Source organism: Callorhinus ursinus, unplaced genomic scaffold (genome assembly GCF_003265705.2).
Source record: "Callorhinus ursinus isolate GAN/ISIS: 27379988/994484 unplaced genomic scaffold, GSC_fseal_2.0 scaffold13, whole genome shotgun sequence".
Lineage (NCBI taxonomy): Eukaryota > Metazoa > Chordata > Mammalia > Carnivora > Otariidae > Callorhinus > Callorhinus ursinus.
In genome coordinates, this window is record NW_027397075.1 from 48,910,325 (window position 1) to 48,936,470 (window position 26,146).

General features: G+C 43.3%; 1 protein-coding gene and 1 pseudogene across 4 annotated transcripts in view; one reads left to right on the top strand and one right to left on the bottom strand.

Moving 5' to 3' along the window:
* Positions 1-26,146, bottom strand: part of HHAT (hedgehog acyltransferase) — a 330,834-nt gene that overhangs the window by 181,159 nt on the left and 123,529 nt on the right. For all 4 annotated transcript variants that reach the window (XM_025877897.2, XM_025877896.2, XM_073900235.1 and 1 more), the window contains one exon: positions 19,303-19,453. In XM_025877897.2, coding sequence (XP_025733682.1) covers positions 19,303-19,453 — 151 coding nt within the window. The remainder of the gene's footprint in view (positions 1-19,302; positions 19,454-26,146) is intronic.
* On the top strand, positions 21,751-22,535 carry LOC112828790 (F-box only protein 27-like; annotated as a pseudogene).

Here is a 26,146-nt window from a genome sequence, read left to right on the forward strand (position 1 = left end):
TGGAGTGGTGGGGGTGGGAGGGAGGGGGTGGCTGGGTGATAGACATTGGGGAGGGTGTGTGCTATGGTGAGCGCTGTGAATTGTGCAAGACTGTTGAATCACAGATCTGTACCTCTGAAACAAATAATGCAATATATCTTAAGAAAAAAAAAGAAGAAGAAGATAGCAGGAGAGGAAGAATGAAGGGGAGTAAGTTGAAGGGGGAGATGAACCTGAGAGACAATGGACTCTGAAAAACACACTGCGGGTTCTAGAGGGGAGGGGGGTGGGGGGATGGGTTAGCCTGGTGATGGGTATTAAAGAGGGCACATTCTGCATGGAGCACTGGGTATTATGCACAAACAATGAATCATGGAACACTACATCAAAAGCTAATGAGGTAATGTATGGTGATTAACAATAAAAATTAAAAATAAACAAATAAATAAAATTCAAAAAAGCAAACACTGGGTAAATTAAGACATGCTTTTAAGAGACGACATGGTGTTGTCTCAGCTCTACCACTTACCTCTTTGAGCAAATCATTTAACCTCTCTGGGCTTTTATTTTCCTCATCATTAAATTGGGATAGTACAATTGACACCCTCCCTGCCTGAACAAATAGGACAATAGATGTGGAAGCGTTTATGAATGCTAAAGTGTCATACAGACTCAATGACGGTCATGCCTCTCTTGGGATACATTGCTTGTTGGCATTAATTCCCTAAGGGCATTCGGCTCTGCACCCATAAATCAGTGGCTGGCACATAGTAGGTGCTCAATAAATACTCACTGAAAAAAGAGAATTTGGACTTTTATAGATAAGCTACTAAGGCGGTGTTTATGATTTATTTAAATAGTCTATAAATGGAAGAGAAAAAATAAAAATAACCCAAACCATCTGAGAATCAAACATGAAGATGCAGAGTAGTTTGGGAAAAGACGCTCTGCTCAAGGAGATGCTGATAAAATTTGCACTAGAAAAGCAGACATATTTTTTGCTATGCCTGCTGCTGGGCACCTCCCCCCAACGGCTCAGTGGTCAGAGCACAATCATGGGTTTAACCCTATATGGGCCAGGTGGCTTGGTCCAGAGACTGCCCCCACCCTGATAATCCTCTCACAAATGCTGGTTTCTCCTTATAGAGGGAAGGGCTCTGGACAATCATTCCCAATACCATAATAACCTCCATGTTTGGAGGAACAGCATGTTTGAGTTGCATATATGAGAAACTCATTCAAGAACGACCTGTGTGGATTCTTGAGGGCAGCTCCTATACCTACTCAACATAGTGCTAGTACACTGCTGAGTCCCTCGTGCCAAGGTTCCATTAGACAGTGCTCTGATAGGGGCGCCTGGGTGGCTCAGTCAGTTAAGCATCTGCCTTCAGCTCAGGTCATGATCTCCGGGTGCTGCGATCAAGGCCGGCAACAGGCTCCCTGCTTAGCAGGGAGTCTGCTTCTCCTTCTTCCTCTACTCCTCCCTCCCCCCGCCCCCCACCTGTGTTCTTTCTCTCACTCAAATAAATAAAATCTTGGAAGGGAGGGAGGGAGGGATAAAGAGAGAAAAAGAGAAAAAAAGGGCTTTGAAAGATGGGAGAGAGCTGCTCTCCCCACTTCACCGCACACTCTCCCCTCTCCTCTGACTCTTCAGCCAGGAGACCCTCAGGACACTAAGGACTGTCCCAGATTCCAAGAGGTGGCCTTAAACCCTCCTCTTTTGCCATTCTGGGAGGTAAGGATCATAGCCAAATCCCACAAGTAACTCAAGTTGAGGGCTCCCCTCAAACCTAGGAGAGGGGCTGGCAGTTTCTTGGCTTTACTGACGGGACTTGGATGACCAAGTCTTCCACTTCTTGAGGAAGAAAAGCGCACAGACCACATTTTAGTTGCTAATGATTTTGAGTCAAAGGCCAAGTTCTGCCAGATGATACTGCTAGTAACTTTTAGGAAATTAAATCTGCTGTCAAACAGGAAATGAAACACAGAAAACATATAAAACTAGTTCCCTCCAATTTCTCTATGGATCAGTTTCATGGGATTGAGTAACCACACAACTATTTAAAGGAAATACAGCCTGTTTGGAGGTGCCTGGGGGGCTCAGATGGTTAAGCATCTGCCTTTGGCTCAGGTCATGATCTCAGGGTCCTAGGATTGAGCCCCATGTCGGGCTCCCAGCTCAGCGGGGAGTCTGCTTCTCTCTCTCCCTCTCTCTCTCAAATGAGTAAATAAAATCTTAAAAAAAAAATAAAGGAAATACACCCTGTCTCAAATACATGCATCTCACCCCACTGCAAAATAGTCAATTTCTCACTTGAGAAGTCCTGGGGAACCAAAATTTTAGCCCTCAATTTTTACAGTAAAATGACAGACTGCAAGAAGGGTACCTAATCCCTACTGCAACAAAAAATAGTGATCGGGGAAATATATTGCTATGACAATTACTGCTACTAATTAGGTCAGTTGCCAACTAGACAAGTAATATTACATGCAAATTGACATCATGATAGCAATGTGTCATAACAGGACTTGGTCTACTGCCACTATCAAGTCTCTGCGAGTCCATTCTCCCCAGTCCCCTGACACAGGGCTGCCCCCTCCACACTGCCTGCTGAAGAACATTGGCTGTAATGATAGAGCAAGCAGCCTCTCCTGAGTGCCGCTCGCTCACTCACTCACTAATCATAATCCAACTGGCACCTGTAGGATACCCAGGATGTATATTTTAATTAACTTCTTAGCCAATCTTCTGCAGCTAGCAACATTTCCCAGAAACATAATGACTACTTGTATTTATCATCCCTGCTTCAACAGGAAGGTCATGTCCACAGGCATTGCGTTCTTGAAGTCTGGCGAGCTGAGTCTCCCATGTAAATAGTCTCACTGGGAACTACATCCCTCCCTGCACAGGGGCAGCCCTCCAAAATCCAAATAAGGTTGTCTGCAGGTCACAGTCAGCTCCCAGGAGAGACTGGGCATTCCTTCCCGAATGGCAGAGTCCCTTATCTTTGGGCTTCTCACACACAAGGAGCAATTCTAGGGGAACAGAGGGAAGAGGGCAGAGAAGGGGAGAAGTCCACATATAGGATAACAAGCTGGAGGACAAATGTCTTCTGGGGATAACAAAAAGGGGAATTCATTTGTTGTAGGTTTTTGTGACTAAAGACCAGTGGCCTCCCCCATCTGCTTCATGTGCCTTTAAGTCTGCCTTACCAGATTGTTTATTCTTTATCAAAAAGCCACCCTCCAGTCCCCTCCATTCCTTGAGGCTGGCTGAGCTCATCCTACCTGCCTCTTCAGTCCTTCCGTGGTCCTATGGCCTAGGACCATCACTAAAAGCTCCCAGTGAAGTTCTCAGTCACAGAGTCACAGTCCCTGTGACCCATGTGAATACTCACTCTTACAGTCACTCATGGCCATTATCCAGGCAGTCTACAGAGTCAGGGCAAATCAAGAAGGAGGAATCCTTAGGATTCATCTAGCCCAGTCCAGTGCCTCCTAAATTTTAATGTGCATACAGTGTCCCCAGGAGATCTTGTAAAAAAGCAGATTCCAATACAGTAGGTCTTAGGTGAGACCCAGGATCCTGCATTTATAACAAACTCCCAGGAGAGTCTGATGCTGTGGTCCCTCAGACCATACTTGGAACAACAAGGATCTAGTAAGTACAAGGATCTTGCTAAATACAGACATTTCCTATACTAAAATAAAATGCCATATAGAAAATAAGTAAGGAGTGGTAGTCTCCAGCCTCCATAAGCTAGACACAATGACTATATTAACAAATTTAAGCGTTAGAATACATGAGCCTTGTACAAAATACCATAAAGCAAAGAGGAATGAGCAATCCCTCCGCCAGGGGGCGGGAGTGGAGCAGAGCTCAATAGTAAAGGCGACACCGAAGCTGGCGCTGAATTGTAGAGTGAGTGGTGTCTTGCCTGATAGAAGGAAGAGGAGCATGGTGAGCCCTACACAGCACCAGGAGGCCAGCCCCAAAGTCACGGGGGTCTGTGGGTGAACCGAGTGGGCTGGATTGAGGAACAAGGACTAGTTCTTACTGTTCTAATACAAGGTGAGTGAGAAGAACTTAAAATGGTAGGTTGGAGCCAGGTTTGCATGTCATACTTAAGAATAAACATTATTTTCGGGGCGCCTGGGTGGCTCAGATGGTCAAGTGTCTGCCTTCGGCTCGGGTCATGATCCCAGGCTCCTGGGATCGAGTCCCGCAACGGGCTCCTTGCTCAGCGGGGAGCCTGCTTCTCCCTCTCCCTCTGCCTCTTCCCCTGCTTGTGCTCTCTCTGTCTCTCTCGCAAATGAATAAATAAAATCTTTAAAAAAAAAAAGAATAAAACATTATTTTCAAGCATGACAGGCAAAGGATTAGTCTTAACTTTTACCCCGCAAGCCTACTATAGTTTACAGTATTTAGTAGAAGGCAGAGTATCCATCTTGTTCGATAGGTAAGCAGCTGGACCATATCAGAGCATTTTGCTAGCATTTCAAGAGAAAAGCCTTTGAGTGTCTACTACAGTCGAGTGGATCAAAAAGAAGGTGGCAGGTAATAAACCTGTAGCTCTGGCAGACTGAAATCTCAGCACTTAGAAAATGATGACACTAAATATTTTTGCCTTTTTTCTTGGTGTAATAGGAAGTCTATTCACTCATGATGCTATTGAATGTAAGAATTTTCACATAGTCATCTACAAACAAATGCATTTATGCATCTAAACCTTTCTGACTAAAAAGATTAGGATTTAGATTTTAGTTGCTGGAGTGGTGGGGGGTGGGAGGGAGGGGGTGGCGGGGTGATAGACATTGGGGAGGGTATGTGCTATGGTGAGCGCTGTGAATTGTGTAAGACTGTTGAATCACAGACCTGTACCCCTGAAACAAATAATACATTATATGTTAAAAAAAAAAAAAAAGATAGCAAGAAGGGGAAAATGGAGGGGGGGAAATCAGAGGGGGAGACGAACCATGAGAGATGATGGACTCTGAAAAACAAACTGAGGGTTCTAGAGGGACGGGGGGGAGATGGGTTAGCCTGGTGATGGGTATTAAGGAGGGCACGTACTACATGGAGCACTGGGTGTTATACACAGGCAAAGAATCATGGAACACTACATCAAAAACTAATGATGTAATGTATGGTGATTAACATAATAAAAAAATAAAAAATACAAAAATAGATTTTAATACAGTAAGAATGTGCTACCTGCCTGACCTTGGACACCTTACTTACCACTCTGGTTCTCAGGCAGTGATGATAACATCTAAATCCTTACTCAACAATACTATTACAAGAACAACTAATTCTAACAGGGACTCTTTAAAAACTAAAACAATGTATTCTGTTCCCAGCAATCCCAAATTCCTCATCCAAGTACTCACAAATTCAGAGCTATGTCTCACTGAATCAGATCTTAGAGTAGTCTTCTCTGCATTACAAAAAGAATAGCCCCTTCTACCTACAAGAGCAGGGCCATAAAGCTACCTGCCCTGGAGAAGAATGTCAAAAGAGAAGGTAGGAGGAGGAAGTAGAAAACCTATCCCTTGTGACACAGTGAACTGTGGGAAGAGATGGAAGAGAATAGAAGAACTCTGAAACATGTCCTAAAAGGGAAGGTTATATATAGGTGGGGGCAAAAACCCAAGCAGAGACGCTCTGGCTTTCCTTTCTGGTCAGAACTCTGATAGACCACTAGCAGGATGCTCTTTACAACAAAGGGTGGCCATACTGGGGTAAATATTGTTAGGGAGAGTGAAGGAAAGAGCCTAGTTGGCCTTGCTGAGCCTCCTTCAGCAACCTTATGGCAAGAAGACATTCAGAAGTTCCTGCATTGAAGACAGTAAGATGTGGGCCAGTAAACTTCTTTAGGGACACCTGTGATGTTTAGGGACACCTGTGATGAATAAGTGAGTCTACTGCAAAGTGTAGTGCACAGCCTTGCCAGGGCCTGGCTGAGACTCCAAGGGGTCTGTCTCATCAAGAAGAACTGGGGTGAAGCCCAGTCAGGAAGAGAGGAAGTCTGGGCCCTAACCACACCATGTGCACCAGCTTCCCCTCATTAGACCCCACACTGGTTCCTGGGGTCAGATCAGACCTACTGTCCTCTGAGCCCACTTTAATGGGGCTTTTGCCCCCACCACTTCACTGAGACTGCTGTTGTCAAGGTCACCAAGACCTCCATGGGAGGCCAACTCCAATGTCAATCCTCAACTTCCTTTACAACTTTAGGTTGGGATCTGAAGAAGACCGGACATGACAGAAAAAAAGGAGCAATGAACTTAAAGATAAGCCAACATAAGGTATCCAAATTGAAACACAAAGAGGAAAAAAGGGGAGGGGGCCGCAAAAATCAGAACCAAGCATCAAAGAGCTGTGGGATAACATCAAACAGTCTAAAATATGTGTCATTCGAGTCCCAGAAGGAAAAGAGAATGGTAAGAAAGAAATATTTGAAGAGATAGTGTCCATGAACTTTCCCAAATTAATGAGATAATAAACCACAGATCTAACAGCCTCAGAGAACTCCAAACAAAATAAATACAAAGAAAAATACACCTAGGCATGTCATAGTCAAACTGCTGAAGCCAAAGATAAAGAGAAAATCTTGAAAGCAGCTAGAGGAGAAAAAGAAACAATATACAGAGGAATTACATAGGCTTCCTGTCAGAAACTATGCAAGCCAGAAGATAATGGAGAGACATCTTTAAGATACTGAAAAACAGAAACTGTCAATATAAAATAAAGACATTTTCAGAAAAAAAGAAATAAAAGTTTAGCCAGCAGACGAGAAGGCTATGGAAGTTCTTCAGGCAGAAGGGAGCATAATGCCAAATGGAATATTTAGATCTACACAAAGAAATTAATAGTACCATAAATGGGCTGGAGAGAAGAGGGAATGAGGAGTAAATATTTAATGGATATGGAGTTTCTGTTTGGAAAGATGAAAAAGCGCTAGAGATGGATGGTGGTAATGACTGTAGAATAATGTAAATACACTCAATGTCACTGAACTGTACACTTAAAAGTGGTTAAAATAGTAAACTTTATATTATGTGTTACCACAATAGATGGATGGATAGATGGATGGATAAGTATGAAGGCATTAAAAAAATGGGATTAAAAAAAAACTATCAAGATGGTAGCTTTAAATGCAACCAATACCAAAAATTACATTAACTCTAAATGGTCTAAATGCCCCAATGGCAGAGATTGCTAATTTAGATAAAAAAGCAAAACTTAGCTCTATGCTGTCTACAAAAACCTCATTTTAATTATAATGTTAAAAATAAAAAGATGAAATAAGATATGCCATGAAAACATATCAAAAGAAAGCTGGAGTCCCTATATTAATATCAAAGTAAAGTTCAGACAAGGAATATTAAACACAATAAAGACCATCATCATAAAATGATAAAGTGGTTACTTTTCATCAAGAAGACATAACACTCCTAAATGAGTGTGCCTATAAACAGAGCTTAAAAAGCATAAAGCAAAAAATAAAAGGCAAAGGCCTTAAAATGGTTCCCTGTTCCTTTGACACCCATTTGCTACCACACCTTACTCTTGCTCCTTCTGTCTCACCATGCTGGCAGCTTAAACACCCCAGCCTCACTCTCCTGCCTGCGTGCTTTTGTGCTCAGAGTACTTTGTGCTGGGAAACTCTTCACTCAGCCACCAACATGGCTACTCCCTCACCTCATTCAGGTCTCTGCTCCAATGGCACCTTTTCAGTGAACCTTCCTTGTCCACCGCACTGACAACTAAAACTCCTGCCATTCCCTATCCCCTTCACCAGATTTATTTTTCTCTATAATGGCTATGAGTTTCTAACATTCTGTGTAGTTTGCTTGTCTTGCTTATTGTATTATTATTATTTATTATTATATGGAAGTTATTCAGACAGACCATTATTATTATGGAAGTTCTGTGAGGGCAGGATGTTTTTCTGTTTTCTCCCTACTTTATACGTAGGACCTAAAACAGTGCCTGGTGCATAGTTAGGCACTCAATAAATAAATATTGATTGGCTTTTAAAATTGAAATGCCCCTTTCTGAGCCCATTCCCAGCTATCCCAATGAGGAAGAGTAGATCAGCTGTTTAAAACAGAGAAGTTACAGGGGCACCTGGGCAGCTCAGTTGGTTAAGCAGGCTGCCTTCAGCTCAGGTCATGATCCCAGGGTCCTGGGATCGAGTCCCACATCAGGCTCTCCGCTCAGTGGGGAGCCTGCTTCTCTCTCTGCCCCTCCTCCCCGCTTGTGCTCTCCACCCCCTCTCAAATAAATAAATAAAATCTTCAAAAAATAGAGAAGTTCCATTTATTTTATGCATTAGAGGGATACTGCATACTTTGCATCCATGACGTGATGTATAGGAAAATGCCTAGCAGGATACTTAGAATATGCGGCCACTTGCATAGTCCTCTTACTCTACTCTTTGCCTATTTCTCCAACAGTTTAGGGACTTAATTACATACACTTTTGTGTTGCCCAAACCTAACAGTGTCTGGTTCACAGGAGACACTATAATGAAGAAATGAGCCTAACTCTTGATGGCAACTCCTTCAGAACACCTTGCTCGATGAGCCCAGCTGGAGGCAGTCTCCCTGCCTCTGAACTCAGCGCACACTTACTGTCTAAATTAGTCATCTGAGCTTCATCATCTTCTATCATGTATTCGGTGTATAAGAACATGGCTCCTAAGGGCAAGCGAAACTCACATTTGTTTTATATTCCTCTGTTCTTCACACATGGGATAAGACGGGGCACAATGACATGTTTTACCTCGACAGAGAAGAATCCTGTATGGCTGAGAGCATGTGTAGCAGGACTGGGTGTTACCAACTATTTAACAGTGACATTTTGTCATATAATCAGTAACAATGTACGCTGAATAGGAGAGAAGTATATGTGACAATGGTCCTGCCACAGGCATCATTATAACCATCACTGAATTATATGCTCATTCATTCTCTCATTGTTCACTCCACATATACCGAATGCCTACCAACTGCTCAGTATTGCGAAAATCATGAACAATATAACAGGAACAGTGCAGGCCCCACCTTCAAGGAGCTCACAGCCCAGCAAAAGAGACAGGCAAGTTGACAGGTGATTACAAAGCCAATTGGGACTCACCATGGTAAGAGTGAAAAGTAGAGAGCACCGCAGAGGCGCTGTGGAAGGATACCTAACTCAACCTTACAGAGCCTGGACAGGCACCCCAAGAAAAATGCAGTGTGAGGTGAGCGTAGGAGATGTGGGAGTAGGAATGAACAGAGCGTGGGTGGAAGGGGAAACGTGAAGAAGCAGCTGACATCCTTGGAGGACAGCAAACAGTCCGCTACAGCTTGAACATGACGTGGAGGAAGGGAATGTAAGAGACAAGGGTTTTCTTACCTCTCACACTGAAACCCCTCATATCTATCCCCCAGTCCCTTACTCCACTGAAACAAGTGCTCTTGATAATGTTAGTAATGACTTCCAGTTGACCAAACCCAAAAGCATTTTCCAGTCTTCATCTCCCTTGACCTCTGGTGACTATTTCCTCCTTTCCTGAAATACTCTCTTTGCTCTTCTTTTTAAAATATACTCCCAGGGGCGCCTGGGTGACCCAGTTGGTTAAGCATCCAACTCTTGATTTCGGCTCAGGTCATGATCTCAGGGTCGTGGGACCAAGCCCTGCATCAGGCTCCAAACTCAGCAGGGAATCTGCTCAAGATTCTCTCCCTTTGCCCCTCTCTCTGCTCTCTCATAAGTAACTAACTAACTAAATAAATAAATATCTTTTTTTTAGAAAAATACAGAGAATGAAAGAAAGTAGCAGAGACCGGATCAGGAAGGGCCTTGAGAGCTAGGTCAAGGAGTCTGGCCTCCTTCAGAGAGCCAATGATGACAGTTGCATCTCTCCCTCTGCACCTCCCCCCACCCCGCGAGAATAAATAAATCTTCAAAAAAATTAAAATAAAATAAAATAAAATAAAATAAAATAAAATAAAATATACTCCATAGCTTTTCCTTTTCCTAGAAAAGTTGGCCTTCTCTAGCCAATCCTTTTATCATCTCCTTTACAGGCTCAAACTCCTCCACCCAGGCTGCAAGCACTGGGGTCCTCAAGTTTCAGTCCTTATTCAAAGACTAGACTCCTCCCGGGGCCTCCAAGGTCGTAATTGGTCAGAAGATCCCACCTGTATCCAGCCTCATCCAGCCACATACTCTGCACTCCAGCCACAGTGGCCTTCTTCAGGCCAAGGACTTACCATGTTTGCTCCTACCACAGGGCCTTTGTACATGCTGTCCCTGCTGCCTGGAATACTCTTTCCCCTCCTACTCAACCTTCAGATCTCAGGTCAATACACACCTCAGCAAATGAGCTTTTTATGACTAAAACCAATCCCTCTATACAGGGTCTAATAGCACTATCTATCTCTCCTTCATAGCATCGGTCACACTGCAATTCAACCTCAATCTGTAATTAATCTTTAAATTAGTATCATGCTTTCTCGTTAGACTGTCACATGGCAAGTGCTCAATGAGGGGTGCCCAGGTGGCTTGGTCAGTTGGGTGTCTGACTCTTGATTTCAGCTTGGGTAGTGATCTCTGGGTTGTGGGATCAGGCCCCACATTAGGCTCCATGCTCAGTGTGGAGTCTGCTTGAGATTCTCTCCCTCTGCCCCTTCCTCCCACTTGAGCGCATGCATGCTTTCTCTCTCCCTCTCTCTCTCAAATAAATAAAATCTTAAAAAAAAAAAAAATACAGAGAATGAAAGTCAGTAGCAGGGACCAGATCAGGAAGGGCCTTGAACTGGGTCAAGGATTCTGGCCTCCTGCAGAAAGCCAATGATGACAGTTGCAAATGCTTCTCAAAGTGTGGTCTGTGGACTGCAGAATCCTGTTAGTCATTTGATAAAATTCAGATTAGTGAGCCCTATCCCAAACTACTCAATCACAGAGGTGGGCTCATAGTTTGCCATTTAATAAGCCTCATGGATGATCCTATTACACACTGCTTCAGTCCTATTCCTCAGTCCAGTAGTAACAATAATACGGAAACTGACTATGGTTTAGACCAACATTCCTGGTAAACATGCACTGAGAATAGCAATGTGGGATACCAGGAGCCTTCTTCACTCAAGAAACAAGGGCCCCCCTTCCCCTCATGTGATGAGTAATGGAGCTGGTCCTGCTCATTCCAATCCTGGACCAAAATGACTCCCATGGCCAGGGCTAGAGACATTATATGATATGAAACAGAGAGAGACAGAACAGAGAGGAGAAGCAGTGAATGGGAAGTTCCAGGAGGTTCAAGGACAAAAATCTGTAGGTTCAGTTTTTCAAAACCCCCTTGGGCATAATCTTCCCATTCCAGGTGACACCTACCTAGCCCTATTACTTTCTTCAGGGGACTCTGAATGTTAGCCTTATTGTTTCCTTTTGCACAAGCACCAATGACTGTCCATGATCAGGGGTTCACTCCTTCCCAGCCCACTGAGAACAGAGGACAGCTGCTGCCTTATTCCCCTGTCCCTAAAACAATGAAGATCCTTTAAATTTTACTTTGCTATTTTTGTTGCGGTGGTGGTGGTGATGGTGGTGGTTTGTTGGTTGGTTTTTAGCCTCTAATGAAGAACTGTTTTCTTTATTCACCCCCTTCTGTTTTCACCAAACCCCATAAAGAAACACAAATTCCCTCTTGAATTGTAATGGTAAGTCATTCAATACAGAAAAGATTGAAACATTCACACTGTAAAGAAACACAGAACCCAGAATACATGCTATCACAAGGTGGGCCCAGAAAAAGTCTCAGGCACAACATATGAAATAATACGGCAAAAGATGGCATTTTCTATCACCATAAATACAGTCAGGATGGCAGGTTAAGCAGTCGCAATAAGTTAGACCCACACTTCACATGTAAGTCAATTTTTCTTCTATCTCTTCTTCAGGGGTACGGGGGCATAGGGGCTCATTCATCTTTCACTCAGGAAATATCTGTTGAGGGCCTATCATGTCCCAGGCACCGTGTCAGATGATGTGAAGTCAGATGGCAAGCAGGTTTTTGAGAATCTAAAGAAAAACTGTTCCAGTACCTTGTGGATCCCTAAAGTAGGAATTCCTCCTTACATAAAAGTAAATACATTTCAAATGGACTTCTTCAGCTCATCACCAAAGGCAGAAACTATACAGGCAAAGAATGAGAGATCTGACTGCATACAGATGTAAAACTGATACATCAAAATACCTATAAGCATTTAAGAGTAAAAGCAGGTTGCACTTTGAATTTAACCCTCAGATCTGAGATGGAGCAAAAAACAACACTAGTCTGCTGAAGGGAAGGTGTAAATTAGAAATAAGATCATGCTAAAATAAAAAAGAAAGAAAGAAGGTAGTGCTGGGGACCTGGACGTTTAAATGACTGGCAGACATTTTTGCCAATAAAAATGCTCCATTTTTATTGGCAAACAGTATCAGACCCAGTCCAACATGAGACAAAGAAACAGCGGGAGGAGGACAGCCATCACCCATGCTCCACAGGAAGAGACACTGGCAAGAGAAATGGAGTCAAGTCTCTATGTTGGCACCACCTCCACTCAGGCAGCTGTTTCTGGATTGCTGTTTATAACACAGGAGAATGCACGCCCACTGACCCCACAGCACTCAGTTACTCGGGGTTAAATGGTGACTCCCTTTCTCCTCACCCCCTGGTGCACAGAGGCCAACCCACTGCCTGACTGCACCCTTCCCTGCACCATCTCCCTTTCTAGGGTGTCAGTACAGAGGCGATCATCATTGCCAGATACCCGCAAAGTTCCAGATCCTGTCACACAAGCCTCACGCTCCAGACCCCGCAGGGGGAATTCACTTCAGGCCCATTTCTCTAGAGAGACGGAAAAAGGTAGTGATCACAAGCACAGACTGGAGAGCCACGTGCTTGGGTTCAAAGCCCGGCTCCACCACTTACTGGCTGTGTGATTTAAGGAGGGTTACTCAACTTCTCTATGTCTCAGGTTCATCATTTGTAAAGTGGGGATAACAGTATCTACATAGAGGAGTTTTGTGAGGATTAAATAAATTCAATATATAAAAGCACTTAGAAATGTGTTTGCTGCTTGCAGACGCCAGTGTTGTTACTGCCATTACTATTATTACTCTTACTATTACTCAGTGTGAGGACATGTTCTAGAAGGGCTTCCCTCACAGTCTTGCCCCTGGGTTCCTCATCTTACACTGCGAGGGATTATTAGGATCTCTTCTTTCAGCCCCTCCCTCAGACAAATCCTGTCCCCAAAGACAAACAGCTCCTCTCTCATATCAGAGTCTGAATGGAATCTCTTTTCTTCCTTTAACTTTACAACTCTCTCCCTTATCTGCTCTCAGGGATGTGGCAGGATGTCTGATAAAATAATGAGAGGAATGAAGTTAAAAAGGTGTCAACTCCTCATTCCTTTCAAGGAAGACTCACTCCCAAGAAAACTGCAAGCCAACACAACATTTCGGCACATCAACTACTGATAGTCACTGAGACACACACCAGGGGAGGTAAGGAAGGCGGAGTACCAACGTGGTCAAGGCCGGGAACGCCCACAGCAATGACATGGGGGGGTGCATGCTACACAGAGGGACTGCACAGCTGCCGCACCAAGAAGTTGGCAAATTTTGCTCTTAAGACCTGGTGATCAAGATTCCAGAGAAAAGTGACCATTCCTCCCCGTAGCACAGAGCTCCTGAGCACCCACTAAATGCTGGGCACTGAGGAGGGTGCTGGGGGACAAAGGGTTAACCAAGAACAAGGTCTGATCACTGTCCTCAAAGAGCTTACAGGCTGATGGGGTGTGAGCAAGGAGAGACACCTCCTGCGCCATGTGACTCGGGCTGTCAGCTCCCAGAGGTGGGCGCGGTCACAGCTCCACATTCCAGAGAAAGAAACTGAGGCTCAGAGGGGTCACCGGATAATAAGCAGTAGAGCCAGGACTCAAAGCCGTGCAGTCAGGCTCCAGATCTGGGCTCTCAAAGAGCCGGAAGGCCCTCCAGTAGAAGATGCCCTGGTGTTTCTTGCGCCAGGGTGCTGCTTACTCTAAAAGCCGCCAGTCTGCAAGTTTGCTCAGTTAATATGCGCACTGAAAACATCCTCCAGAGAGGGAGGAAATGGAGAGCAGAGCAGAGTATCTATCTTTGAAGTCAAAATAAATCCAGGAACCCAAACGTAATGATGGTTCATAAAATCTGCTTCAACCTGGTACTCCACTCTGATTTATGGAAGTCTGTGTTTGGAGGAAAAGGTAAAGGGATTTTGAAATATAACTGTCGGGAAAAGGAAATATGTCCTCTGAGTCTGTTGAGATGAGATAAGACAGAAGGACAAGATGTGAGGTAATACAAATGTCTAGTAGCTGCATACTGTAAGCTAAAAGAACCCTCTAAAGGTGAGGGAGAGGTCAGATCAGTGCAGATCACAGGGACCCCGTGCTTTACTTCTGAAATCTGTGCCCTCCACATATTACCACCCATCTCTAAGACCACCTTCCACCTCCTTCCACGACCCATGCTACCGGGCCTGTCTTTTCTGGGAAATTAAAAAAACACATGGTATGAAGTTCACTTGCCCATCTGTAATTACGATTATTGGCTCACATCGTGGTGTCTACAGTGTGCCTGCCCTGTGTTCCTGCATTAGCACTGGTCTCACTGACCCCTCGCAACAACCTGGGGAGGCAAGTCCTAGGATGAGCTTTATTCTAATGCCTCAGAAAATGGAAGCATTAAGAGGTTAAATGACTTTCTGCCCCATTACATGGGTAGTGAGGGAGACAGGACTCCACCACCAGGGACTGGTGGTCATCCCCATCCAGTGTGGCTGGGGCTCATGTTAACACAGAACTGGAAGGGAATATAGACATCATCTAATGATAAGAGTCTTTCTTCCATTCAACAGTAGAGAAAACTGAGGCAGAATCAACTGGATCGAGCTCTCTCCTCTGAGGGCAGAGAGCCCGTGACTTCTCCACCACAGCCTTTATCTCTGAGCTGTCGCATCTCAGGCTCAGAGCTGGACTACAGACTTTCCTCAGCCAATCTCATCACTGCCCACTGCTTCCCCAACACCACCCTCCCACAGGCTGATTTCCCAGTCACCTCTGGCTTTGCTAGATTTTCAAGTGCAAAAAAAACTTAGAAGCTACCCCTTTCTGAGGACCTACTAAACACTAGGCTCATCAACCCTCACATCACCCCTAGGCAGCAAGTGCTATTATTATGTCTATTTTAGAAATGAAAAGGTTAGCCCAGAGCACTTTAATTATTTGGCCAAGTCACATAGCTAGTAAGTGGCAAGCTGTCGGTTAGCGGCGGCCTGCAAAAACAGGGAACGTTTATTAACAGCACCCGTTCTAATCTTTTCCCCGTTATGTTCACACTGCCCCCGCTGCCTACACCCAGCCGTGCAGGTAGACATGGGGTGTACTTGACCAACTCCAGGCTCACCATCCTGTCCTGCAAGCTGAGGTCAGACATGATTCAAAGGCAGGACGAATATAAAGCCAGCAGTTTGTAGAGCTAGTTCTCATCATCTACCACAGGCCTGGACCAACTCTCCATCTAGGGCCCCAAATTCTTCTATTGACCTAAAAGTTCATGCAATCAATTCCCCACTGAAAGAAGAGGTTCAAGCTCCTCCCCAACCCCAACCCCAAAATGTCCCCACACATTAAGGTCTAGCAGTGCCCAAATTTCTTTGGGTTAAGCTGTGATGCATGAGTTTGCCTGTGAAGACCTGAGAGCATCATAATTCAAGAAAGGCAGAGGGCAAGCTGTGCGACATTCCTGAGATAACTGAAAGTGACCCATAACTCACCAGCCACCACGGGAAATTCTATCACTTTGCACACTTTGCTTCCATAGCTAAAAATCAAATCAGAGGAACATGATCAGACTTCTAATTTGAAACCTCGGACATGCAATGTCATCTTTAATGACTCCCAGCAAAAGATGCTCATTACAGATCTCAGCCTACCTAAATTAAAACATGAAACCTAAAAATTAAGCAGAAAATTCTCAATTTCTCAGGTCTGTAAGGCCACAGAAAAATCACACAAGTGGGAATACACATACTCCTTAGGGTTTTGTTATGCATGCAAATATCTGAGCAGGAATTAAATGAAAGAAAAGAGCTAGAAGGGAAAAAAAATAAACAAACAAACTCATCAGGTCCTAACTTTCAGGTCTGGGCCATCTGGGTGAATAGCAATTTTTCATGACCAATTTGAACTAGCAGATCAAGGAACATTATCTCTCTGCTGATGGCCAATTTCATCTGTTCTATGATGTAGAGTTCAGATTCCTCTGATACGGTAGGCTGCTGGCTTCAAGTCTTCTCTCACTGTTAAGTGGACTGAAATATGCTGCAATCAGTCAGCATGGTGTTCAGGTGTGTAAACTGCCTTTAAAATGGGAGGCTAGGGGCGCCTGGGTGGCTCAGTCAGTTAAGCTTCTCCCTTCGACTCAGGTCATGATCCCCGGGTCCTGGGATCGAGCCCCACATCGGGCTCCCTGCTCAGCGGGGAGACTGCTTCTCCCTCTCCCTCTGCCCCTCCCCTGGCTTGTGCTTTCTCTTGCCACTCTCTCAAATAAATAAAATCTAAAATAAATAAACAAACAAACCTCATTCAGTGTGGACTTTCTAGAAGATCAGGTAACCACTAGATAATCTGCGAAGACTATTTTTAAATTTCTTCCCTCCACTTCCCATCCACCCTTCCCTTTGTGTCACTGGATGACTGGCTGCCACTGCCCAGAATAATGGGCACGGTCCCCTTTCACATCTGTTCATGACTCAGTTCTTCCCGGACCTATATCCAGGAAGAGGAGACAATTCCCTGGCTGCAGCAAGACCTCGATAGATGGCCTAGAATTATTAATGTAAAGCTAGATGCAAATAGAAACTACAAATTCAAAACTTTATTTTCCCTCAATGTGCATTTCACAGAGAAAAGTTAGAGAGTGGGGACCAGGGCTGCTGTAGGGTCAGGCTACCAGATCCTGAATGGGAACATGGTAAACTTCCTCTAAAGGATGGAGGAATATATGCAAACAGTGTAAAAGAGAAGTTATAATTTTTATTTTTTCAATTCAAAACTACTTCTTCAGAGCCTTAAGTTGTGCACTGTAGCGCAGAGTTGACCTCCCTTCCCAAATTCAACTACTTAATGTGGAACGCTCACTGTGTACAAACAACAAAGACCAAGGTGTTTCTAAGTATAACTGGCAAACTGGAAAACCTTTCAGCAAACCAAAAACCGTGAAGGGGAAAATCTACACCCATGTAAACTGGGGAAAAAAAAAAAAAAAAGCCAGGATAAAAGTCTAGGTCACCCCCAGGAAAGACCATGTTTGTCATTCTGTCACACACTCTCGTAAACACGTCCCCCTAGGACCGCCTCACTCCCAGGGCTCACCCTAGAGCTTCTAGCTCACAGCAACTTTTATGACTCTCTCACCCACATCTGTCTTAAAACTTTAACTGGAGTCTACACCATTTGAGTCTAGTTCTAATCGAAATGACAAAGGACTTGGCAGATATGCTCTCTCTGCCTTTGCTGTGTATAGACAACAGAGGGTACTGGACCAAAAAACAATTAATTAATAAAGGAGAAGAAGACAACTACTCTGAATGTGAAATACAGTCAACAGTCTAAACTGCCTCCTGTGACAATCAATGGGCTGAGATCTATGGACAAGAAGCCTGGGGCCAGCATGCTTGCCCAAGAGTCATGGGTTTTCATTACACCAACTGACACGAGAAGCCCTTTAGAAGAATATGCTTCCTAAGAACTGCATTAGGGCAAGCATTCACAAGGAGGCAGAGGAACCATGCTAGGTGCACACCAGTCACCAGTGACATGACCCCAAATCATGCTGGGTCCCAACCCATTTATTCAGTAAATTAATTTTATGAGTAGGTTAACAGAGCCTCCCAACCAGGTTCACCTTTTAACCAAGAACCACCCTGTGTCTCCCTGGCTAGAAAGAACCCCTTTGCCAGCATTCTCCAAGCCTGCCATTACAACTAGGCAACCTATGACATTTGATGAAGTAATTAAGGACAAATCAAAGCAATTATCTAACATTACTTGCAATAACCATATGAAATTTCTAATCCCAAGAAGCAAACTGAACCAATAATAAAATGTATTTACAGAGGCTTTTAATTCAGCATCTATTATCAGTTGCCATGGAAAACTAGAATGTTGCAGGCTATCCAGCCCTTTTTTAATAGCAACATTAGATATGGTAATATTCACTGAGCTCTTCCTCCCTGGGTCCTGGCTCTTCTGCCTACAGAGATGAAATATAAGGCCGAAGGCGCCATGTGAATGAGCCAGAACAGCAACTCTGAGCAGGGCCGATGCTGGGGTGGAGGAAATGAAGGTGTCCAAGACATGCTGACCCCCACGACTGTGCAGGTCCCCAGGCTGAGCTTCCTCCATTAGGTGTGCAATTGCAAAAGCAAGCCCTGTCACTTGTTACATACTGGAAGTGATAAGAAACACACAGCAGCAAGCAAGCCCATCTGGAGAACAACAAGCAGAAACAGCAGGGGGGCTGAGGGATCCTTTGGAACAAAAGCTCCAGGCCAGCCATATATTTATGGGGCAAAATCAAGAAAAGTAAAAAAAACTCAGAAAACACATCTGTCTGTCCATGTGCACCAGATATAGGAATAATAAAAGGATAAAAAGCTAACATTTACAAACATCTACAATGTGCCAAATGCCTTAAATTCATCAGCTTATTTAATATTCAAAACAACTCTTGAATATGGGTATTATCAACCTCACTATTATTATTGCCACTTAAGAGAGAAGAAAACTGAAACTTAGAGAAATTTATTATATCGTCCCAGATCTGGGAGCTAGTAAATGCCAACAGGGACTAATGCTATTATCCTAATTCTATTGTTTTTAATTGACAGTCCCACATATACAGAGATCATTTTCAAGAAAAACAGAGCAATAAAATAATACATTGCTGCATATCCCAAGTTAGTAAGAAACCATCTACACATCACCCTATGTGCATTTGTACAAAGACCTGGAGAGAAATTTTCTTATCTCACATATCTTCACAGCCTGGCAGTAATTTTGAGCAGTTCAGAAAGCACAGATTGTCATCCTATTAGACAGATGAAGAAACCCAAGTGCCAAACGTGGCTTGAGTGAGGGACAGAGAAAGGACGGTGGCCCAAACCGTTTGAAGCTCACCAAGCCATGGCTCCTCCCACTGGACATCCCCAGAGGGCTTTAATAAACCAAACTACTGACCTCCACATGCCAGTGAAACTGAACATGGTGCTCACACAGCGAGGTAGGGGCGGCGGCGTGAGTCCATCCAGGCGCATGAGCAGAGCTGGGACACCGAAGAGCACCAAGTACTTCAGATAGAAGAAGAGCACGTGGGCCAACGCCAGTCCTCCTGAAAGACAGAGGGAGCCATCAGACACAGAGCTAAGCAATGGAGCAATCTCCTGCTCCTGAAAAATACACCACCTGCTCCCACTTCTCCACCCGTCCCCTTTCATTCCCTTACCTCACACGTTACTAAAGTTTCCCGCATTGGTTTTGAGCAGTAAGAATTCTGGATGAGCAAATATTGAAATATCCTTTATTACTGTGACAGGCAATAGGACATCTTAGCAGTCATGCTTTTACAGACACTACATTAAAAGTGTTTTATATATTTATGCATTTAAATTATATATACTTATATAAATTTATATATACAAGTATATATAATGGATTTAAAAACTACTAGAAAGGGAAAATCCTCTCCAAATCCTTCCAAAACCTCATGAGCTCACACCCACTAGTATGGCTAATTCAAAAAGTCAGATCAACACGGGTTGATGAAGATGTGGAGAAATTGGAACTGTCATACACTGCTGGCAATAAAGCAAAATGGTGCAGCCACTTTGGAAAACTGCTTGGCATTTCCTGAAATGAATAAACTTAAAGTTACCATATGACCCGGCAATTCTACTTTTGGTATATACCCAAGAGAAAAGAGAACAGATGTCCACCCAGAAACTTATACCCAAATATTTGTAGTGATATAATCAACAGCAGCCAAAAGATAGAAATAACCCAAATATCCATCAACAGATAAACAAAATGTGGTCTATCCATACAATGGAATATTATGCTGCCATGAAATGGAATGAAATAGTGACACAAGCTACAACATGGATGAATCTTGAAATATCATGCTAAGTGAAATAAGCCAGTCATGAAAGATCACATATTATATTCCATTCATATGAAAGTCCAAAATAAGGTAACAGAGACAGAAATAGAAAGGTGATTAGTGGAGCATGGGTGCAGTTTGTGGTGTGGGTGCTGTCTGTGGCATCATCAGAATCTGAATCTTGAATTTTCTTAGGAGAGCATCTGGGCTTCAGAGTTCTTACCAGTGTTTATTTTTCTGGGGTCGATGTTAGTTACCCTGTTAGCATTTTGTTCTCTCATTCATCTATTCTCCTCTGGACAAAATGACAAGATGGAAAACTCACCTCAAAAAAAAAAAAAGAACGAGAGGCAATACTGACCGACTGCCAGGGACCTAATCAATACAGACATTAGTAAGATGTCAGAACTAGAGTTCAGAATGACGATTATAAAGATACTAGCGGGGCTTGAAAAAAGCATGGAAGATACGAGAGAAACCCTTTCTGGAGAAATAAAAGAACTAAATCTAAACAAGTCGAAATCAAAAAGCCTATTAATGAAAAGCAATAAAAAATGGAGGCTCTAACTGCTAGGATAAATGAGGCAGAAGAGAGAATTAGTGATACAGAAGACCAAATGATGGAGAATAAAGAAGCTGAGAACAAGAGAGATAAACAACTACTGGATAAGGAGGGCAGAATTCCAGAAATAAGTGACACCATAAATGAAACAATATTAGAACAATTGGGATCCCAGAAGAAGAAGAAACAGAGGGGCAGAAGGTATATTGGAGCAAATTATAGCAGAGAATTTCCCTAATGTGGAGAAAGAAAGAGGCATCAAAATCTAGGAGCCACAGAGAACCCCCCTCAAAATCAATAAAAACAGGTCAACACCCCGACATCTAATAGTAAAACTTATAAGTCTCAGAGACAAAGAGAAAATCCTGAAAACAGCTTGGGAGAAGAGATCTGTAACCAACAATGGCAGAAATATTAGATTGGCAATAGACCTATCCACAGAGACCTGGCAGGCCAGAAAGGACTGGCATGATATCTTCAGAGCACTAAATGAGAAAAATATACAGCCAAGAATACTATATCCAGCTGGGCTGTCATTGAAAATAGAAGGAGAGACAAAAAGCTTCCAGGACAAACAAAAACTAAAAGAATTTGCAAACACGAAACCAGCCCTACAAGAAATATTGAAAGGGGTCCACCAAGCAAAGAGAGAGCCTAAAAGTAATCTAGACCAGAAAGGAACAGAGACAATATACAGTAACAGTCGACCTTACAAGCAATATAATGGCACTATATTCATATCTTTCAATAGTTACCCTGAATGGAAATAGGCTAAATGCCCCAATCAAAAGACACAGGCTATCAGATTGCTGTCTGCAAGACTCATTTTAGACCCAAAGACACTTCCAGATTGAAAGTGAGGGGGTGGAAAACCATTTACCATGCTAATAGACATCAAAAGAAAGCTGGAGTGGACTCCTTGACCTTACTCTCCCGCAGTCACCACCGAACCTGGCGCGGGCTGGCGGGGGGTCGGCGGGGACCATGGGTGCCTCGGCCTCCCGGGGCCGGCCCGCCCGGGTCCCCGCGCCGGAGCCCGAACCCGAGGAGGCGCTGGACCTGAGCCAACTGCCACCGGAGCTGCTCCTGGTGGTGCTGAGCCACGTGCCCCCGCGCACCCTGCTGGGGTGCTGCCGCCGGGTGTGCCGGGGCTGGCGCGCCCTGGTGGACTGCCAGGCCCTGTGGCTGCTCATCCTGGCCCGGGACCACGGCGTCCTGCTGCCGCTCGCCCGCAGCTGCCTGCCCCCAGCCCGTGACGGCAGGCGCAGCCTCCTGGGCCGCTTCTGCGAGCGCCGCCCGATCGGACGCAACCTCATCCGCAACCCCTGCGGCCAGGCTGGCGTCGCAAAAAGCAGGTGTTGGACCTGGAGGAGGAGGGTTTGTGGCCAGAGCTGCTAGATAGTGGCAAGATTGAGATTTGTGTCTCTGATTGATGCCAACCAGACTGTCCTGGATAAATTCTCTGCTATGCCTGTTCCCATCCAACAGTGGAACAACAATGTCTGCTTTCAGAGAATTTGAAATATATACAGAAGCAGAGAGAAGAGTATTCTAAAGATGTATCTACTCCCCAGCACCAATTTTATCAGATTATGGCCAGTCTTCAGCCCACATCCCCATCGATTCTCCCCTCTTCCATATTGTTTTTTTTTAATACTTTTTTATTTTGAAACAATCTTAAATGTAACAGAGAAGTTATAGGTATGTCACAAAGCCTTTTCCCCCTGAAACAAATAGTACATTTTCAGCATCACTGCAAAAAAAAAAAAAAAGAAAAGAAAGCTGGGGTGCCAATCCTTATATCAGACAAATTAGATTTTAAACCAAAGACTATAATAAGAGATGAGGAAGGACACTATATCCTACTTAAAGGGTCTATCTAACAAGAAGATCTAACAATTATAAATATCTATGCACCTAACATGGGAGCAGCCAATTATATAAGCCAATTAATAACAAAAGTGAAGAAACACAATGACAACAATACAATAATAGTGGGGGACTTTAACAACCCCCTCACTGAAACGGACAGATCATCTAAGCAAAAGATCAACAAAGAAATAAAGACTTTAAATGACACACTGGACCAAATGGACTTCACAGATATATTCAGAACATTCCATCCCAAAGCAACAGAATACACATTCTTCTCTAGTGTCCATGGAATATTCTCCAGAATAGATCACATCCTAGGTCACAAATCAGGTCTCAACTGGTACCAAAAGATGGGGATAATTCCCTGCATATTTTCAGACCACAATGCTTTGAAACTAGAACTCAATCACAAGAAGAAAGTCGGAAAGAACTCAAATACACAGAGGCTAAAGAGCATCCTACTAAAGAACAAATGGATCAACCAGGAAATTGAAGAAGAATTTAAAAAATTAATGGAAACAAATGAAAATGAAAACACAACTGTTCAAAATCTTTGGGATGCAGCAAAGGCAGTCCTAAGAGGAAAGTATATAGCAATACAAGTTTTTCTCAAGAAACAAGAAAGGTCTTAAATACACAACCTAACCCTACACCTAAAGGAGCTGGAGAAAGAACAGCAAATACAACCTAAACCCAGCAGGAGAAGAGAAATCATAAAGATCAGAGCAGAAATCAATGAAATAGAAACCAAAAGAACAGTAGAACAGATCAACAAAACTAGGAGCTGGTTCTTTGAAAGAATTAATAAGATTGATAACCCCTGCCCAGACTTATCAAAAAGAAAAGAGGAAGGACCCAAATAAATAAAATCATGAATGAAAGAGGAGAGATCACAACCAACACCAAAGAAATACAAACAATTACAAGAACATATTATGAGCAACTCTATGCCAGCAAATCAGATAATCTGGAAGAAATGGATGCATTCCTAGAGCTGTATAAACTACCAAAACTGAACCAGGAAGAAATAGAAAATCTGAACAGACCCATAACCACTAAGGAAACTGAAGCAGTCATCAAAAATCTCCCAAAAAGAGTTCAGGGCCAGATGGCTTCCCAGGGGAATTCTACCAAACATTTCAAGAAGAATTAATACCTATTCTTCTGAAACTGTTCCAAAAAATAGAAATGGAAGGAAAACTTCCAAACTCATTTTACGAGGCCAGGATTACCTTGATCCCAAAATCAGACAAAGGCCCCATCAAAAAGGAGAATTACAGACCAATATCCTTGATGAACATGGATACAAAAATTCTCACCAAAATCCTAGCCAATAGGATCCAACAGTACATTAAAAGGCTTATTCACCATGACCAAGTGGGATTTATCCCTGGGCTGCAAGGTTGGTTCAACAGCTGCAAATCAGTCAATGTGAAACAATACATTAATAAAAGAAAGAACAAGAACCGTATGATCCTCTCAATAGATGCAGAAAAAGCATTTGACAAAGTACAGCATCCTTTCTTGATCAAAACTCTTCAGAATATAGGGAGAGAGGTTACATACCTCAATATCATAAAAGCCATCTATGAAACACCCACAGCAAATATCATTCTCAATGGGGAAAAACTGAGAGCTTTCCCCCTAAGGTCAGGAATGCGGCAGGGATGTCCACTATCACCACTGCTATTCAACATAGTACTAGAAGTCCGAGCCACAGCAATCAGACAACAAAAAGAAATAAAAGGCATCCTAATTGGCAAAGAAGTCAAACTCCCGTTCTTTGCAGATGATATGATACTGTATGTGGAAAACCCAAAAGACTCCACCCCAAAACTGCTAGAACTCATACAGGAATTCAGGAAAGTGGCAGGATATAAAATCAATGCACAGAAATCAGTGGCATTCCTATACACCAACAACAAGACAGAAGAGAGAGAAATTAAGGAGTTGATCCCATTTACAATTGCACTCAAAACCTTAAGACACCTAGGAATAAATCTAACCAAAGAGGCAAAGAATATGTACGCAGAAAATTATAAAATACTCATGAAAGAAATTGAGGAAGGCACAAAGAAATGGAAAAACGTTCCATGCTCATGGATTGGAAGAACAAATATTGTGAAGATGTCAATGCTACCTAAAGCAATCTACACATATAATGCAATCCCTATCAAAATACCATCCACTTTTTTCAAAGAAATGGAACAAATAATCCTAAAATTTGTATGCAACCAGAAAAGACCCCCAATAGCCAGAGGAATGTTGAAAAAGAAAGGCGGCATCACAATTCCAGACTTCAAGCTCTATTACAAAGCTGTAATCATCAAGATAGCATGGTACTGGCACAAAAACAGACACAAAGATCAATGGAACAGAATAGAGAGCCCAGAAATGGACCCTCAACTCTATGGTCAACTAATCTTCGACAAAGCAAGAAAGAATGTCCAATGGAAAAAGAAAAAAGACAGTCTCTTCAACAAATGGTGTTGGGAAAATGGGACAGCCACATGCAGAAGAATGAAACTGGACCATTTCCTTACACCACACATAAAAATAGACTCAAAATGGTTGAAAGACCTACATGTGAGACAGGAGTCCATCAAAACCCTAAAGGAGAACACAGGCAGCAACCTCTTCGACCTCAGCCGCAGCAACTTCTTCCTAGAAACATCGCCAAAGGCAAGGGAAGCAAGGGCAAAAATGAACTATTGGGACTTCATCAAGATAAAAAGCATTTGCACGGCAAAAGAAACAGTCCACAAAATCAAAAGACAACCGACAGAATGGGAGAAGATATTTGCAAATGACATATCAGATAAAGGGCTAGTATCCAAAATCTATAAAGGACTTATCAAACTCAACACCCAAAGAACAAGTAATCTAATCAAGAAATGGGCAGAAGACATGAACAGACATTTTTCCAAAGAAGACATCCAAATGGCCAACAGACACATGAAAAAGTGCTCAACATCGCTCGGCATCAGGGAAATCCAAATCAAAACCTCCATGAGATACCACCTCACACCAGTCAGAATGGCTAAAATTAACAAGTCAGGAAATGACAGATGTTGGCGAGGATGCAGAGAAAGGGGAACCCTCCTACACTGTTGGTGGGAATGCAAGCTGGTGCGGCCACTCTGGAAAATAGTATGGAGGTTCCTCAAACAGTTGAAAATAGAGCTACCATACGACCCAGCAATTGCACTACTGGGTATTTACTCCAAAGATACCAATGTAGTGATCCAAAGGGATACATTCACCCCGATGTTTATAGCAGCAATGTCCACAATAGCCAAACTGTGGAAAGAGCCAAGATGTCCATCGACAGATGAATGGATAAAGAAAATGTGGTATATATATATACAATGGAATATTATGCAGCCATCAAAAGGAATGAAATCCTGCCATTTGCAACAACGTGGATGGAATTGGAGGGTATTATGCTGAGTGAAATAAGTCAATCAGAGAAAGACATGTATCATATG